The following is a 19124-nucleotide window of genomic DNA, read 5'->3' on the forward strand; positions in this document are numbered from 1 at the left end:
AATTTGTGGATTGCTTTTATCTTAAATGAGGCTTTATATCCCTTCTCTGTACCACTATCATCACTATCTGAGAACAGCTTCTAAAGTAGTAAGCCCTGCAGTCAAATCCCCAGTAAAGGAGAAGCTTTATCATACTGGATAATTGCAGGGAATATGACTGATGAATAAACAACTGGGGCTGTGTTGTGAATGGAGCAGATCTGTACTCAAGTGTGGAGTTGTCCTATCTTTTGCTCTATTCTAATTAAAGTTGTTACCTCCTGATGGGCCTTTGACCATGTGTTTCCAGTTTCAGAACTACTAGACTAGATTGTGTAACTGCGCTAAGTTCTGCAGTGCCACAATCATGGCATGACAGATATCACGTAATAGTTTCATTTTAATTTTATACATTTTGATACAGTCCTAATTTTATTTCTGTCCCACTTCCCTATGCCTGTAATTAATCTGTGAAATCCTGTGTGCTGTTTTTAGTGAAGTTTGTGATTTTGATTTAATTTTATTGTTGTAATGTCCAGAGCTATTTGCTACGTCTTTTGCATAAGGAAAAAAGTTGTTGGGAAGGAGTCACATCTGTTTTTAAGATTCTTTGCTGTATACTATGTGCTAGTTTAGGTTCAGTTAGGCCTGACTTTAGACTGGAATATTAATGCTTGTGTTATTGGTTTAATAGTGGATGTATACATATATGTGTGTGTATATATATATATATCAGTGGTGTTGTATCCAGCAAAAGGGATTTAGGGACAGATACGTTTGCTTTTCTCTAAAAGCAGTCAGCGTGAGAGCTAATAGAAAGCAAGTTGAGGTTTTTTTGTTCTCTGAATTTTCCATAGTAGCGGGTTTTCTGTATCTAAATAAAAAGCCTCTCTTCCTTTGAAACTCGGTGGCTATTTCACCAGTTCTGTCAACAGTCATTGGCTGGAACCACAGAGTAACCAAAGTTGTCTTCTCTCACTTCTTTTTGAGGATCCGACTCAACAGATTTGTTGGACAAAGGCTGCAGCATTTATAATGCATGCCAACACTAGCTGTACTGTGCTGTCTTTTAATATTACAAAATTGAAGGTATTTACCAAAGCACTTTGAACATTTTGTATTATCAGTGTAAGAAAGACAGACCGGTTTCTTTGCTTCCTATGAATAATCTGCATTTTTAAATTTTTTTCTGAAATGTGCTACACAGTATGAGAATTACACTTGTTAAGCGGAGCTCATCATTTGATCTGGTATTGCCTGCTTTGCAATACGATATTAATGCAATTGTTATTAAAGAAGATCACTCTGAAAATAATAAATACAGTACATCAAAACAGTAGAATTGCATGATAATACATGAAAATGATAGAACTTTGAGATGTTTTTGAAAATGATGTACTGGGAAATGTATATCTCTAGGGTATTATGGATTATATTGAAATAATTTTCTGGTGGTGGAAGAGTGTTCCTTATTATAAGTATGTAAATATTAAGTTATGGCACAGAAGACTTGCCGTCTGCTTTAAGACCTGCGTGAAATGATTTAATGGACAATCTAAACAACCTGAGAGTGTGAATTGATCTCAAAGGACTGATTTTTCCACATTCATTGCTAATATTATCCCGCCTACAAGCTTGTCTTTGCATTAAGCAATAGACTACCTAAACAAGTTTGGTTCATTTGCCATATATGATTGTTGAGCTGGGTCACAGACTCCACTTTCTTCCCCCTTTCAGGGTACAGATAGGAAGGGTTTAATCTGTTTTCAATATTTAGTCTTTCATTTATTTTTGTTTTCCTCCCTGATGACTAGAAACAGCTTCAGTGTAAGTGAGTTTAGTAAACCTTAAGTCTCACTGGTTGAGATCTGAAGATACTGGTTTGGTGTTAGCAAGGTCTGTAGTTGTGACCAAGGTGTGGTTTGGTTTTGTTTTTCCTGTAGGTAAATCAAAATAAATCAAACAAGTGTTGGGAGATGAAAATATTTGACTGAGTTACTGGACAGTATGCAAATGTAAGAATCAGGATTGACATACAAATGTTAAAATCATTACTGCATTTCAGTGCAAATGATATAAAATATTGCTTATTTGTGAAAAACAGCTCATTGCCCCAAGTATACATAGTTGCAACTGTGTTTTAGATGCTTGTGACATGTATGAGCTGCCACCCATGGCTGTAGTTACTCATTTTAGAGTTTTTAGAGACAAGTCAGTTATCCTTGCCAAATTATTATTTTTTTTTCTTTTTTCTCAACGAGTTAAATTCACTGTGTATGTAGTTGCAACAGTAATATTTTATTGCTTTTGATTTTCTAGGGCGCCAATGCCTCAGCTTTGGAGAAAGAGATTGGTCCGGAACAATTTCCAGTCAATGAGCACTATTTTGGTTTGGTTAATGTAAGTTTCAGTCCACAACTTCATTGCTTTGAAATTCTATGAGTGGTTTTGTTCAATTACAAAGCTGTGACTGAGTGCGTAATTAAAACACTGAAAGATAATAGTCATTGAATATACACACCTGTTGAAATGTGTTTCAATATTCAGTGTACTTGTTGAAATATGCTACTGAAATAATTGCTGAAAGTAGACTGTGTATTTAGTCCTTTATTTCCTTTTATTAATTGTATGGTATTTTTAAAATCACTTTCTTACTATTAAAATGTATAAATCTTTTAAAAAAAACTGTTTAAAGTATGTAGCTTCTAGTTCATAATATATCGATCTAAGTGAATGAATACAGTGAAAGAAAAAAAAAATCTTCAAAAGACTGATGATATGAAGTGTTCACATCTGCCTGAAGATGAAAGCAATGGTGGAAAAAAAAATACTGAATTGGTTGATTCATTTGTGAGTTTTAAGGAATAATTTAAATTTTAATTTCTGGAATTACCCTAGAAAAGTATATCTTGCTAGAAATTGCATTATTCTGAAATGAAATATTAAATTATTTTCTTTATTGAGGCTTCAGAGTACATATTGAAACCAACCTGATTTAACAAGAGCTATCTTCTTGCTTTTCTTAGTGAAACTAATTACTTCTAAAGCTGTCCTCCTACTCTAACATATGTTTCTACCTTTAGGTTCTTAGCACTAACATGGTTCAAGAGTCTGCAATCCCAATAGACACTGTGCAGTCAGTAAACACTCTTAGTGATAAGCTGATTTACATAGATCTCAAATGCCATGACTTAGATCAGTATTTTTTTTCCTTTCTCATGAAAGTTGAAATATCTTCAAAATGACGCACTGTTTCTTTGAAAAGAGGACATAGAGTAGTTCAGCTGTTAATACTTGTTACTTCTGTAGCAGAGCTTAGGCTTTCCATCAAAGCTGTTCTTGTCTTTTCTCAAATCTGTTATTCTGTTGACAGATAACCTGTTTTCCTAATTTCTTGTCGAAGTCCAGAGAGGATTTAAAACTTAACAATAAAATTGTATTGTGTGCCTAATCTTGAAGTTTTACGTATTTTGTACCCTTAAGAAAAGCTTCCATAAAGGGCAATCATACTAATATATAATAAACATAAAATTCTGGCTTTCTGTAGTTTAAAGAGAGCAGGAAATTTGAGGGGACATCTGTCTTTACATCATTGCCCTCAACCATATAAATAAGAGGCATGCAGCTAAGATATCTCAGAGTGCTCTTTACTTTGTGTATAGGACAGGAATGTTGCTTATTTTAGCTTCAAACAATAAAGTTTCATTGGCCATAATTATCTGAATTGTAACAAATAGTAAAATGGGATTCTGTTACATCTATGGCACAACGATGCCATGTTTTCCTGGTACCATGGTAGGCTAAAGAAATTCAGTCATATTGTTGTTTGGATGGTTTACAGATCTGTTATACAGATTGTGTCTAGTAACACAGCATATATATTCCATAAACATATAATAAGCTTGCAGAATTAAAATCTATGAAGAAAAAGAAAAGTAGTGACCTTTTTCATTAGCAAACTATGGCAAATGGCCAGTCAGAAAGAATGGCAGAGCTAATGATAATTAAAAGAAATATTAGATAGTAAATCAAAAGTACTATTGAGAAATGATAGAAATCACAGTTTTTGCCTTCATCGATTTCTCTAATTGTTTTGTAGCAATTACAAGAACTGAAGCTCTTTGAGGTTCATCAACATTTACTACTGAAGTTTTCTAATTTGTTTATCGATTTTGTTTGTCCTAACTTTGTCCAGAGTAATGGAATAATGGATATAATGAGAAAATCAATAGTTCTCTTCTAGCTGTGTGATAGTGAGCCATTTGAGATGTCTTGAAGGCAGGGCAGGATTTTAGATAAAGATGATAATTCCAAAATAGAGATCCGTCAATGGTAAATGTAGCATTTTTCCAGAGGTGGCGTAAAAGAAGAGAAGGCAGAAGCACTATCTTACCTTCTCTTCAGCTTTGTGGTGGAATCTAGGGATTATTCAGAGGATATCTGAATGAACAATTTGAGAGGTAAAAGAAGAATTAAGAAAGGACAATTATGGGAAGCATATGGAAGACCAGATGGTTGATGGGATGCTTGATTCTGTGAATGAAAACTCCAAATGGAAAATTCCGCTTACTCTTGAAAGGACAATACCATTCACTAAATCAGCAGGAAATAGTTAAAATACGTAGTAAGATGAAAATGTTATTAGTATGATGTCCCATGTAAATGGAGAATCAGGAACATCAAACCTGCCTGTCATTCTTCTTTCCCTCTACAGTGCAGTAATGCAAACTATTCAAATCTATGTGCTTCACAAGTTAAATTGATTATCTTATCCAATGAGTATGAAATAACAAACATTTTTAGTCTCATAAGAGCTATTCTTGTAGCTCTTCAGCAGTTCAGCAGACTTCTAGAGCAGAAAGTTTGGTTTTTCAGTCTATTGCAATGTATCTGTGTGTTTTGGGTAAATCCTATTTACTGATGTGGCTCATTGCAACAACTAAAATTTGTCACAGCCACCAGTGCATCAGAGCTGGGAGGAACCCTAGTGCTGCACAAAGACAGTGTTCTAAGCAGATCTAAGTTCTTGTAGATCTCTTGTTTGGTTTTGTAAATCTTTGTTGTTCAACAACTAAGTTTCTTTGCAGTTTTTTCTTGCATCTCAAGAGTAAACTACAAGGTGATAGGCCTTAGTGAGTGTGTGGTGGTTTTACTGCAACTTTCCTGAAGTTTTATTTTATTTCCATGTAGGTTTGAGTGTTGTAACTTTGATTTTGGAAGGAAAAAAAAAACCAGGAGATGTGTGTGGGAAACATACAGAGTGCAGTATTTTTGTGAAAGGAAATAATCTGGTTTCTTAGAATTTAGAAGAGAAGAACAATATGAACTGAAAAAAAAAAAAAAGATAAATTTTTGTTTTTTACCTTTTCTAGATACATACATCTTAAGGTGGTCCTCACAGAAACAATGAGGCAAGCAATAAACCAGTTGAAAACATAGATTAAAATAACTCCATATAGTCTCATTACCTTCCCATGAATGAGAGAGAGGAGTTTCAACGGTACAGCCTGGCAGTTTAAGATATAAATTACAATGATGATCTGTCTTAGAATTTTCTATTTTTATTCTGAGGCAGACTTCACAAGTGTCTAATATTCCTACAATTATATTTCGAATAAAGCCTGGTAATTTCTATAGCTAGCTAAACATCCTTATTGTTTTGAATACCCTGATGGGCTTCCAGTGCTGTGCCTTTTCATATTTCGGAGTGGTGTTGGAGTGTTTACACTGTCACTACAAAACATTCAGATTATGGTTGCAAACTTCTTATTATACAGTGCAGCACTTGCACATTTTCTTACAAGTCTTGTGCTTCTGAGACAGCACCAGCTGCAAAGTGGGGGGAGAAGGAAGGTGGCATTGGCACGTTAGCAGTAGAGCTGAGTGCTGAAAAAGCAGAATTAGGAGGCGAAAAATAGGTGTCCGGTATGAGGTGGGAGGATGCAGAGACTGGATCAAGGTCTTGGGTGTTTTCTAAATGATAGGTGTGCTTTTGTGTAGGGGTCAAAGATGGGAACAATAATAGTAGTGGTAAGACCAACATTTATTTGTGTAACAAATATTTGCTTAGTCTAGAAACCTCCCCACCTTTTCCCCCTTACTGTTTAGTGCAGGTGCCATTATCATTTCTTAATGATGAGAAGCTTTTGTTTTAAAAAGATTTTAGGATTTGAAGCGATGAAGACTGATGCTTTAGATATAAAACAAATGTGAAATCATTCAATTTTCTTCCGGAGGTTGTTTTCTAATGATCTTCTGTTCCCTACTGTCTTTCTGAATTTGGTTGAAGAAAACCTTTCATGAATTAATCTGCTTGCTTTTATTTCCTACCCACAGGCATGTAGGTTAACATACATTTATAGTAAATTAATCTGAATTTTGTTCAGTGTTCTGAGTTCCCTGTTTCATGTTTTGGTCATCCCTCACTGTGTGTTTGCCATTCTAATTAACTTATCATCAGACTGTTCTTTTTTTTTAAATTGGAATGTTATGAAATTTCTACTTTTTTGCTACTTTTTCATCTTTTGACACTTGCTGTAGAAATTTTAGCACTTTTCCTATTTAATTTCAAGATGTTTTTAACCTTTTAATGTAGTTTTCTTTTTTGTGAGTATTTTTAATTGTAAACTCATAAATAGTTAGCTTACAATACTAAATGTTGTGTCATGAACTACTGTGTGATTTCATCTGTTTCCTTAAAGGAAAAAAGCCCCGGTTAAGTTCATTGACTTACGTGAGTGCAAATTTGGACCACAAAGAAACTATTATAAAGATTTTTCCCCAACTTAAAGAAATAAGAATAATGGGCATTAATTTCCTCACTTTTTAATATGGAGATCTTAAGACTTACTAATATATTTTTTAAAAAATACACTTCTTACTCATTCTTTGAGTGTATCTTTGTCTTGGGTATTTAGAAAGTAATTCTTCATATTTCATTAATTTAAAATAAGGGAAAACAATTTACTTTCCAGTTTTCTGTTTAAATTGGATGGTGTTCTTGTTTGTCATTTTCTTTATTTGGAGAGAGCAAAAAGCAGTTACTTCCCTGTTATTCCTAAGATGTAAAAGCTTTTAGTTATTTTTCTCTGTTGAAAGAACCTGCTTTTAAAATATAAATGCACTCTGCTATATAACACTGTCCCTATCACAACATACTCTTAGAATTTGCTACCTGTATATGCTACTGTCTTTATATAAAACATAAATATGAACATTATTTTCACATTTAACAGAATGTGTGTAGCAGGTGTGGACTTCAATTTGCAGGTTGAGTGACTGCAGCAGAAAGGTTGGATTACTTGCTGAGGGCCTTATAAAGATTTTTCTCACACTTTCAGTGTTAGATAATAGGTTTCACTGAGAGTGGGCAGCGTAAAATGAGAGTGGTTCTATTCACTGACAGCCCTTGGTGCTTTCTCAGAAGTGATGGGGAGGTTTGCAGTGTTGGAGTGAGCTGGAGACAGCGTCAGTGATCACAGGACTCAAGTGCCCAATGGCTAGAAGGGTCTGGGGAAGAGGGATGTCTGGTGTGTCTTGGTGCAAGGGATTATAGATGCTTTCCTGCTGCCCTATTCCAAGTCAGTGGCCCACCTCCTTCAAAATATGCATGTGCAAATTGTGCATTCTTTTCCTTTCAGTCTCTATTCTAAGCGACCACCTGTGCCATAGCTTTGAATCCTAAACAAGCCATGTTGTACTCTTTAAAGAAAACTGATAAATGCCAATCATGTTGCCCTAAAATGAGACCTGAAAATGTAGGAACAGGTTAAAGCTGTTATTTCAGACTTTGATCACAACTAGTAAGATTTGGAGTATCCAATTTCTGAAGTGTCTGAGAAGCTCTCAATTTACAGCTTAATTTCTTCACACTACAAGGTCATGCTGTGCCTGTTCTTTACTGTCGTGGCTGACTTGCGTTAGATGGATAGATATTTTTACCTGGGCGTATTTTGGGAGCTGTGAAATTGGTGGTATTTGAACATTTTGACCCAAGTAAATGCAAAATATCACTAATAAATTATATTTCCAAGTGAGACAAAATCACTTAGTCTTGTTCAAATTTACCTAGGTTTTGCTTGCATTTACTTACAGGGTGCTTGGTGATCCTTTGTGAAACAGAAGTATACTTTACTATCTGAAAGTCAAGAAGAAGTGACTTGCAGAAAATTTACCTCTGCTTATGCATTCTTTATACTTTGGATTTAATTTTGCCTCTCTACAGTAATACAATGCAAGCTAATAAATCTCTCTCTTTATTTTGTAGTTCGGAAATACATGCTACTGCAATTCAGTTCTTCAGGCACTTTATTTTTGTCGACCATTTCGAGACAAAGTCTTAGCATACAAGAGTCAACCACGAAAAAAAGAGAATCTCCTGACATGCTTAGCCGATCTCTTCCACAGTATAGCCACCCAAAAGAAAAAAGTTGGAGTAATACCTCCCAAGAAATTTATAACAAGATTACGAAAAGAAAATGGTAACTTTTTTTTTCTTGTGTAATAATCATAGCAATTATGATTTAATTCTGAAGTTGACTTGATTGAATACCTCCATATTTGTTATGCATGGAAAGTGTTCTTGGTCCTGCAGTATAATGAAGAAGTGACCCTAGAATAAAGGTGTAACCCCAAAGCTGTTTTGAAAGAGAATCCTTGTCTCTCTCTTCCTGTACAGCTGAGTGTATTGTCAGGGGCTGCTTTTGAAATTGCGTGCTAGTTTTGCCTCTCTCTGAATTGTATTTTTATAATTCAAATTCACTGTAAAGCATTTGTTCTGTTTAAAAAAACATTGCTCTTTGGATGCAGGAATCCGTCTACCAAACTAAGTGTGTGGAAAGGACATTAAGACTTCCCTGCAAGAGTATAGCTTAAAAACCCATACATTTTACATTCATTTAGAATTTATGCAAAATTTAGTTTGACCTACTTTTTAAAAGGTTAATTAATTTTAAAATCACTAAATAGTTTTGGCTAACTTTTTAGTGCAATTGGTATCCTAAATTTCAAGAGATTCTTAACATTTTGTGTTTCTTATCTGCAAGCTAATTGGTCAAAATGTTTTAGAAAACCATTCAATGTTCAAGCATAAATGGAACCTAGTAAACTACTGCTCAATCTGGATACACTTTTATAAAAATATAATTTTTTTCTAAAAAATAACCACTAGATTTAAATAAATTGTATGAGGTACCATATTTAACACTGCTGCAACAGACATGTTCATACTGTTGTAATCTCTCAAAGACTGTATATGCAACTAAAAAGTGTTTAAATGTTATTATGACCATCTCTGTAGTAAAAACAAGAAACAAAATGTTATAAAATATTATAATGACATTCCTAATGTGAAGTGACCCCTCTAGCAAATACACACCATGAGTTGTAATAATATTGTTAAAAAAACCTCTCAGGTGATGTACAATCTCCTGCGTATGCAGAATTGAAAACTGTCATTCAGTTCTTCAGTAAGTATACTTCAGTAAGTGTGCTTGTGTGTTGGATGCATTTACAGAAATAGTTCATTACGTCGATGAACGTTGACTAACTCGGTCAAACGTGGTTCAAAAATGATTCAAATGGAAAGCAGAAAGTAAACCACAGGAGCCATTAAGTTCTTTTTAGAAAGTGTTCTTTTTAATCCTTAATTATGTTGTGACACTGAAATTCTAAACAGGAGAAGGCAATTGGAAAATCTTCATTAGAAAAATCAGATGTGAAAGTTCAGTCCTTGTTGGCTTTTGAGGTCTCTTTTAATGATGATACTCTCACCTTTTTTACAAATAAATGGCTAAATTGTCAGGCAGCAATTACATGGACATCATATATGCTATTAAGTGCTTACTGTAGAGGTATATAATTTTGAGCTTTAAAAACGAGTCAGCTGAAGGTATACTGTTGTGTTTGCTTAAATTTCTTCTAATAAAAAAACGAACAGTATGTAACTTTCATTCTGTTATACTTAATGCTAGTTTACTGACTGGGCCCACGGCCCTGAGAGGTCCATGATGGAACACTGTGAAGAATCTTTGAAGTGTTTTACCTCAAGAGTCTTGTAGCTCTTGTTGTACTTCGGCTTGCTTGATTAAGAAACCATCCTAGAATTGGCTAGATTCAGAGTTGAACTTATTCTTCGAGAATAGTGTAGTAGTTCCTTAAATAAACTTGTGTCATACTTTTGCCTGACCTGTTGCACTACTTAACCTCTCCAACTGATCTAGGTTAGCAACAAATTCTCCCTACTTTGGTAATAACTGAGGATTTTTATTTCTGTTTGATGTTTACTCCTGGATGTCATCAAGTGAATGACAGTAAAGCTTCGATGTGGTCCCTGTATGCACTTCAAAACTTAAGCTTCACTAAGTATATTTTTCATTAATCGTTCCAGTCCTGGGAACTATCCCTCCACTGAAGACCACTCTCTTAGCATGTTCTTGGACTACAAGCAAATTGCAAATTATAATTAATTAAAGTAATTACACATTAAAAGACTTTTATTTTAGTACCCAGTGATACAGAATGCTTTTTAAATTGGCAGGTAAACTTCCTTGTAATAATTCCTGGTCAGTGAGAGAAGTAGTAGTTATTACTAAATGTGATTCAATGCCTTTATGGTTTTCTTAGTCCTGTTCCTAATGTGAGGATTTGTAGCAGCAGAGGATTTCTCAGGTTGATATCCCAGCAGACTCCAATAAACAATGTTTTCAGCTAGCGCCAGTTTGAACATAGACAAGAGAGCAGACTTCCAAGAGAGAGAGTTCAACTTCATGCTTTAATCTGTATCATTGCTGTACATCCCAAGTATGTGCCAGTGAAACTATTCCCCTTCTACTGAATTAATCTTAAAACTATTGTGCTTAGAAATGTTGACAATCTGAGGATGTGAAGTGGAAAGCACAGTGAATCTGTTATTATCTATCCAAAAGGTACCACATACACCCATCTCCAGAAGCAATATTTCAGATCTTGAAAGACAGATCTACTTGAAGTCCCAATTTGAAACCTGTTTACTCTTGCTGTGGCTAGAACTCCAGTCTAATTTGATGTGGCTTCTACAAATACTGCCGTACTTGAAGAGCTTTGAGAAATAAAATAGTTGTTTAAAATATCAGTATCTGATAAAGTTTTTAGTCTTAATCTTATTTTCATTGCTAATATTGATAACACGGTGCTTATGACAGAGCAGCAGTGGACTTAAAACCCTAAAGATGAAAGTAAATAAACCAATGCTTTGACCATTTATTGTTCATGTTCTTCCTGTAACAGAACATAGAGACAATGAGACATTTCCTTTCATAGATTCTCAGTTCATTTCTGGAAAATATCAACATCTGATGCCATTTGAGATGCCCTGTGTTATCCAAGACATTGGCCTAAGCTTGGCAGAGTTAGCATAGCCCCTGGCAGAGATCCACATCATTGTGGACTGGCATCTGGAGGCTGGACAGGATAAGCTGTAACATTTCGGGTGGGACTATATGTACGCCTGTGTGTAGATAGTTGAATCATGCCTTAGTTTTCCTGCAGAATGGTTCACACTTCTGTTAGTTCTGATCAGCTGAGAGATTTCTTTGAATGTAAGCTGACTTGCCCATCCCTCTTCCCAGCCCCTATGTTATTGGTTTAATTGATGAAGTACGCATTTTGGGTTGATCTTGTATTGTCACGAGTGATTCATGATGTGAAATAAAGACTGGTCTTGAAATTTGACTTCTTTTAAAAACTTTTTTGTTGTATAGCACTAACTGATTAATTAAAAAATCTTCTGTTGTTTTATCTTGTAGAACTTTTTGATAACTACATGCAGCAGGATGCACATGAGTTCTTAAACTATCTATTAAATACAATTGCGGATATCTTGCAAGAGGAAAGAAAACAAGAGAAACAAAATGGTCGCCTACCTAATGGCAACATTGACAATGAAAATAAAAGCCCGCCAGACCCAACCTGGGTTCATGAAATCTTTCAGGGAACATTAACTAATGAAACTAGATGTCTTACGTGTGAAACCGTAAGTGTGTATATACTTTGTAAAATGAATTCTTCCATGTTTCAGAAATTTATGTTTCATGATTAATTTTTCTCAACAGACTAACATACTAGATTACTTACTTTCTTTAGAAATCTTACATTTATATAGCGATTTGCATTTTAAATTTGTTACTGAGAAAATTTCAGCAGCTGATGCATGAATTGTAGGAAAAGGCTTTTGATTACTATTAGGAAAATGCCCAGCTGAAGTTTTGTCAGTGTGATCATAATCAGTTTCAAAATTTATGTTAGGAAATTCTAAGTGTATGTATTCCTTAGAGAAATGAAGCCTGCTACTTGTGGATGTGGAGTTCTTGTCAAATTCAATGTTTTAGTAACTTCATGTCATGCATTCCATAAATAAGTATTCTGAATCAGTTTCCACTGGTTTCTAGTTTTTAAATTTAAAGCCACTGAAATCTAGATACTGTGGTTGGCTTTTGGCACTGAGACAGTAAACTGGGATTCTCAAAGAACATAACAATGTGCAGGAACAGTAATCCTTTCCTAAATGTCTGTCCACAGGAATTCTTCTAGTATTAGACCCTGAGAAATAAACTCCCTCTTTGAGTAAGCTACGCTAAAATTTTATTTGAGAATAGGTCTACAATAAGAGAAAGCATATACTTCAGAAAAACTTGTAATTGAATTTTACCTGCTTGAGAAGGAGAAATAGCAGCATATTTTGAAAATTACAGTAATTCTGTCATGGTCTATGCTTTAGATATTGTAAAAAGCTGAATGACTGTATTTTTATGTATGACTCCTCATACCTATTTTCCTTAATTAGGTTATGCACATATTTCAGCATGACATTGGAAAGGAGGAATTAATCACATTAAATCTGTATATTTCACATGTATTTTTCTCTGTCTTCTAGAAATACTCACCTTTCTTTTATTTCAAACAAAATAGCTTCCTAATGCCATATGTAATGTAACTGCACACTTCGGTAGATCGTGGTGCTGAGTAATTTAGGTCCTCATTTACAGCTACCATATTTTCTTTTCTGGTAGATTTCCCTTCCCTAATAACTATTTTATGGCACCTGTCAATTGCTTCTCTTTTAGTTCTGGAACTGATTTTTTTTTATTCTTGAAATATGAGCTTAGCGTAGTCTCTTAACATGACTGACATCATTACCTTTCCTCACTATGGCATAGTGATTCACCACTGTCAGGATTTTGATCTAGGTACAGTCCTTAAAAAAATTTTTAAATGCCGATGTGCTGTTTCCCAGCATATTTTATTAGGTACCAGACCTCTCCCAATTTTGAGAGTTTTACTAATATTGGTCAGTTTATTTTTCTGTTGGCTGTCGCTGAACAGGATATGCCATGTCTGCCACTGTGTGTCCTTGGCCAGTCAAATTTTAAATTCTGTGTTCTATTACACTTTTTTTGGTACATTAGGACCTTTGTTTACCAGGCCCTAATAATCTGGAAGCTATCTTATCAGCTTCTGTCTATTCAATATATAAGCTTGTGTCTAGTTAAAATACAGTCACCTGAAAGTAGGCACTTAGAAACACATTTAGACCCATTAAATAGGTAGAATTACTGTGAATAGTGTCTTATTTTCAAATTTAGTGAGCCTACATCATTGTTTTAATGGTTTTTTGAAGCTGTTGGCATTTATAGAGTCTTTCTGTTTTTAGAAATATAACTCAAAATGTCAGGAGTGCTTGGATATAACTCATATAGAAGATGACACAGCAATAGAGGATGAATTAGTGCTTACTAATGATAACAAAATAACCTTAGTATATTTTTTATTTAAATTTGGAATTTAATATATGCTTGAATATAAAGCCTAATATACCTACTTTAAGTGACAACTGTTCTCTTCTAACTGGCCAAACCTACTCAAAGTTCCTAAAATCAGCATGGCAAGATTTTATTCTAATTTCAATTGTCGTGACTGAAAAGAGCTTCTTTCCAGGATATGCTGTCTCATTAGCCCATCTTAAGATAAAAAATGAACTGACTAAAGATTTATTCTCATTTTAAGTATGGACAGTGGAACACAAGGAACATAGATATGATTGTTTAACAAAGATTTCTGTCATGGGTCAAACCACACTATAAAATAACTAAGTTACAAACTGGACTTTACGTACTTTTAGTGTAATTTCTTGTTTCCCCCTTCCTTGATAGAGGCAGTATGATGAAGTAAATCTTATAATTTTTGTGGCTAATTAATAAAAATGATCTAGACATTAAGTGGTTTTACAGATTTCTCTCACAATTTAACAAAAGAATAACAGTTCTATGATATTATGAACAGTAAACCAGAAGATAACGTAATTAAGGTTAAATTTGAAACAGCTAAAAGTGGGCAGTACTTCTACATAGAAAAAAAACTCAGGAAAAGCTCAGTGATCTTTCTTACAGGGGTACTATAAAAGCCTTAACTATGCCCTAATTTTTTTTCTTTTCTTTTTTTTTTTTAAACCAAGGTAAATCATACCATTTGTTTCAGCTTCATTTAAAAATAATTTCTGTCTTAGCACACACAGTGGCAAAAGTTCTTTTGTCAGTGAGCTGATTCATATTGCTAGGAAAATTCCAAACTGAAAGAGAGATTCCATGAGTGTTAGCCTTCCAAGTTTTCTGTTCTATGTGGCATTGGTCATCAGTACAGCTAAGCTGGTTTGCGTGCAGATTGTGTCTTTGATGTGAGAACAACATACCATCCCCTTTTAGCCAGAATACTGGAATCACAGAATCTCACCGAGAAGAGCCTGGCTCCATCCTCATGACACTCACCCTTTATATATTTGTAAACATTAGTAAGGTCACCCCTCAGTCTCCTCTTCTCCAAGCTAAAGAGCCCCAGCTCCCTCAGCCTTTCCTCATAAGGGAGATGCTCCACTCCCTTAATCATCTTCATTGCCCTGCGGGTGACTCTCTCCAGCAGTTCCCTGTCCTTCTTGAACTGAGGTACACTCCAGTTCTTCACTATTGCTCAGATGCTCCTATTAGGAAAACTCAGGTGGTTTCTTGAACACGTCAGTGCTTGATTCTGCATGTGATGGGGTTTTCTGACCATGTTAATCCTTTTTTCATTCTATAGGTGATTGAAATATGTTGCTTTGGTGACTTCAGTCTAAGGAACTTAGACATTCTGTTTCAAATAAACATCACTATGGAAGAGGGGGGTCCTGGTTAGAGGGGAGGCTGACTTTTAAAGTTATTTTTTTTTTTAATTAAAAATGTATGAGTTAATGTTGGAAAAAGGTACTGTTCACATACTAACGATCAAAAAAAATCTTGAAAATTAAGAATAGCAATTTCTAAATTATCAACATAGATGGAAAAAATCCATTTAGCTATTCTTTCAATAAAGCCTTTAATGGTTCCTCATGATCTTAAGTGCTAACCTGAGAGAGGTTCTTTAAAGCAGTACTGTCAGCATTATCACTTAAGAATAAAATAATTCCTTTTGTGAACTTCTGGTTTCAGTATCAATCTGTTTTAATCAAGTACACCACATCCCTTTCCTCTTCTCCATCTCCTCCCTGCCATTACAGCTTTTGCGTGGGATAAAGCTGGCTATTAAATCTTTATTGTTTCATGGAATTTTCTTTGATTAGACCAAGAGCGGAAGAATTATCTAATTGTGTGTCTGAATAACACTGATCATATGACTCAATTCCAGCTGTCCTAGCTAAAGAGTGCAGCAGAGTATTTTCTAGAACTGTTTTGTTGTTTTTTTTTTTTCTGAATGATTCTTAATCCTCGGGCTAAAGAGTTCATCGTGTTACAAACTCAAGTTTGATAATTCCAAGTGTTTTGCAGTGGGATATTTTGAACAATTGTGCACACACCTAAACTGTAGTACATCCCTGAAGAAAAGAAGTGTGCAGCACACTGAAGATGCAGGTGGCCTTTTTTTTTTTCCATTCTAAAAACAGCTTGGAAGTGTTCTGTGATCCCTTTGCAAGTATAAACATTACACTTCAGTATCTGAATGGTGTAGTAGATGTGATGTGTACTGGCACAGTGACATATTTTTGTACATGTAGCAAGATTAGCTACAGAAGGGTGGGAGGAATCTTTGTCCAGTCCTCTCACAGATATTATCAGAAGCTTTTAACTCAATTTCCTAAGTTTTTGGATTTGCCAAATAGTATTCTCAAAAATAGTTGTCTTGACCACCTGTATTTTTCTTTTTATTCCCCATGTATGCTGCCCCTAGGAACTGTGTGTTTCTCATCTCTTGATAATCAGAGAACAACTTTCCAAATTTATTTTCATTCTGGGTTGAAAATGGAACATAAATCTCCTGTTTTAAAGGTCAACTTACATTAGTTTCCCCATAGCTTTTTAACTTTTCCTGCTTTCATCAACAAACTGCAGCTAGTCATCTTTTCTAAAAGCATTTATTTTTGTACCTAGGAGTCATAAAAGGCAGAGGACATTCTCATCAGTGGCGTTGATTATGTCTAAATACAGAGAGGAAACACTAGCAGACAAAGTTAAGGTTGCATATTGCCATTTCCTAAACCTTTTTATAACATAGTTGGTTTTTAAGGCAGCTATTGGATTTCATCCACCACCATTTTTCATGATTTGTGATGGAATTTATTCTGTGCTTCTAGGATTTTCTTTTTTACTTCAATTGCTGTTCTTTCATTTTTGTAAGAAATGGCTATGCACTATTTTGCCTCTGTCAGACGAAGTCCCAAGCTCTCATTTACTGACAAATTTACTATCTGCTGTTCATTTAAGAGTGTTAATCTAGCTAGGAAGAGGATTCAAAATAGTTGTGCTCTTTTTTAGGGACACTCTGATATGCAAATACATAACTTTCAGTTGGAGGGAATCTTAGCGGAAGAACAGAGGTGGGAGGACTAAATAGAAGAATCCCAGTGATTGTATTCTTTTGAAAAGAGTGAGGTGTTGAAGGAACTTGGCATTAATATTGTTGAGCTGTAATCAGCATAATGACAACTGGTATTATATACCCCCACAGACACAAATGCACTTCCCTCTTCCTCCTTCTGAACAAAATCAGAAACAGGGATCTAGCAAATCTCTGAAATAAAAAGGCCATTTGTAAAAATTTTTAAAAGGCTGTTATAAGGTAAAAGATGCATTTTGTCAATAGAAAATGGTACTGAAAACAGGTGAATTAGTATAACTAGTTTTAACTATAATCTATTGGTTCTTTTCTCCTGCAGATAAGCAGCAAAGATGAAGACTTCTTAGACCTTTCAGTTGACGTGGAGCAAAATACTTCAATCACTCATTGTTTAAGGTAGATGCAAATATCTGAATTTTCATAATTGTCTTGTATCTGTACCTAGAAAGCCGGAAGTAAAACTGAAAGCTCACAAGCTTAGTAAATTTTATCTTAGGTAGAGTTAAGACTATAAAGTTATGTTTCTATTGTACATGTTTATATGTATATCTCAGATAAGAAACTAGTATTCCATGATCTATAGTTTTTCTTTTTTTTTTTATTCAGGGGTTTCAGCAATACAGAAACTCTGTGCAGTGAATACAAATATTACTGTGAAGAGTGTCGCAGTAAACAAGAAGCACATAAAAGGTACATTGGACACAGGGATGAAAACATGCATTTCATGAAAATACTCCTGTATTTCCTTTTGTGTGTGTGTGTATGAGACAGGAGGGGAAGGTTCCTTATCCTTAGTTTTTCTCACTCTTCTTCTACTTAAGAGTAACTTGGTTGCATTCCTCTTGCTTAAATTCAATGAGCCTACTTGCCATGAGGGATGAGAGTCCATGTAAAGCATTTTGGGAGTCCTTTGATTGTTATTTATTTTACGAACAAGAAAAAGAATGGTCTTAGGACCAAAAAGAAGTTAAAAAGACATGTTAAAACAAACTGTCAGTGACTAATCAACAATTATGGGTAATGATGAAAAGTCATTGATTTCATGTGACTTTTTAGACTTGGTTTTGTCTTGATAATAAAACAATTTTTCCAATTTCTGTAAGAATCACTTTGATACCACTTTTTTTTTTCTGATTCAGACAGAATGAGGCTTGTAACTTTTGTTGTTAACTAAGTTTCTGGTTTCTTAAAAGTGCATTAGTTAAGCTAAGCTTCTGCTTCACAGTGCTCCTGAAAAGTATCAAAAGCTCTGTGGAAGCCTGAAATTCATTATGTTTAAAAATAATTCTTGTCTGCCTAATAATTCTTCTAGTCTTGTTTACAGCTTTGCAAATGCTATGATTTTGTGTACTTTGTGGTATTTATTATCTGAGAAAGTATTTTGCTACTTGCAGATGTGTTGAAAGGATGGGAACACTGACATGCTCTACAGGTTATGCCACTGATTGTGGTTATTTGGTTTACCATAGATTTAGCACATGGCTTTTGGCATATCTCATCTGCAAAGTCTGCCTCCAAACGTTGCCTAAGCTTACTAATTGGTGTGTATTAGAGGGCTGTGAAGCCACGTCTGTCCTGTTGTTTTCTGTTGCCTTAGCTCATTTTCTTTGGTTGAGGTAATGTGATCCCTGAGCAACATAAGCTGTGTTGACATAAACCTGTACTGTAGGCACTACCATATTGGCAAAACACAGCTTTTATTGTCTATAGTTGGCTTTTCATGCAGGGCTTAAGTTCAGTTTCACTACAGTAATAATTTTCCTCTATCTCTAACATGAAGCTTATCTATGATAGTGTCTACTCAACCAGCAAAGGTGGTGTACTGAATTTCTTCACCAGTGAAAGAGTTTCTATTATCAAACAGAATTGCATTATAAGAAGAGGGACTTTCATTTGGAAAAAAAAAAAAAATAGAGCAGAAATTATATCTGTGTCTCAGTAATAGAATAAAAATGTATCTCTCCCTAGAAACAGTTGCTTCTGTTGTCTTTCTGCCATTCTCCAACTTCTTGCATTTCCTAGTTCCCTTGCGGGCCATGGGGAAAATCTGAGTCTAGCACAGTTTCCCACAAGTTACTATTAGTCTAAGTTTAGTGAGAAAAAGGGAAGGAAGGTGAGTCTTCAAGTATTCTGTCCCCATCTCCCTCTCTTTTGAAAATAAGGTTGTCTTGTACAAATGTATTTCCTGACATTCTGACAATATGGTCTTAATAGACATGTTTGAAACCTGGGCTGTATTGTTGAGGCTG

At 34.8% G+C, this 19124-nt stretch overlaps 1 protein-coding gene across 1 annotated transcript in view; it reads left to right on the forward strand.

The window, feature by feature from the left end:
• USP12 (ubiquitin specific peptidase 12) overlaps positions 1-19124 on the forward strand; it is a 38700-nt gene that overhangs the window by 10505 nt on the left and 9071 nt on the right. The window contains exons 2-6 of the mRNA XM_080356317.1: positions 2299-2379; positions 8246-8459; positions 11763-11989; positions 17195-17271; positions 17482-17565. Of these exons, the coding sequence (XP_080212443.1) occupies positions 2299-2379; positions 8246-8459; positions 11763-11989; positions 17195-17271; positions 17482-17565 (683 nt within the window). The remainder of the gene's footprint in view (positions 1-2298; positions 2380-8245; positions 8460-11762; positions 11990-17194; positions 17272-17481; positions 17566-19124) is intronic.

Source organism: Nesoenas mayeri, assembly GCF_963082525.1.
Source record: "Nesoenas mayeri genome assembly, chromosome: 1".
Classification (NCBI taxonomy): Eukaryota; Metazoa; Chordata; class Aves; order Columbiformes; family Columbidae; genus Nesoenas; species Nesoenas mayeri.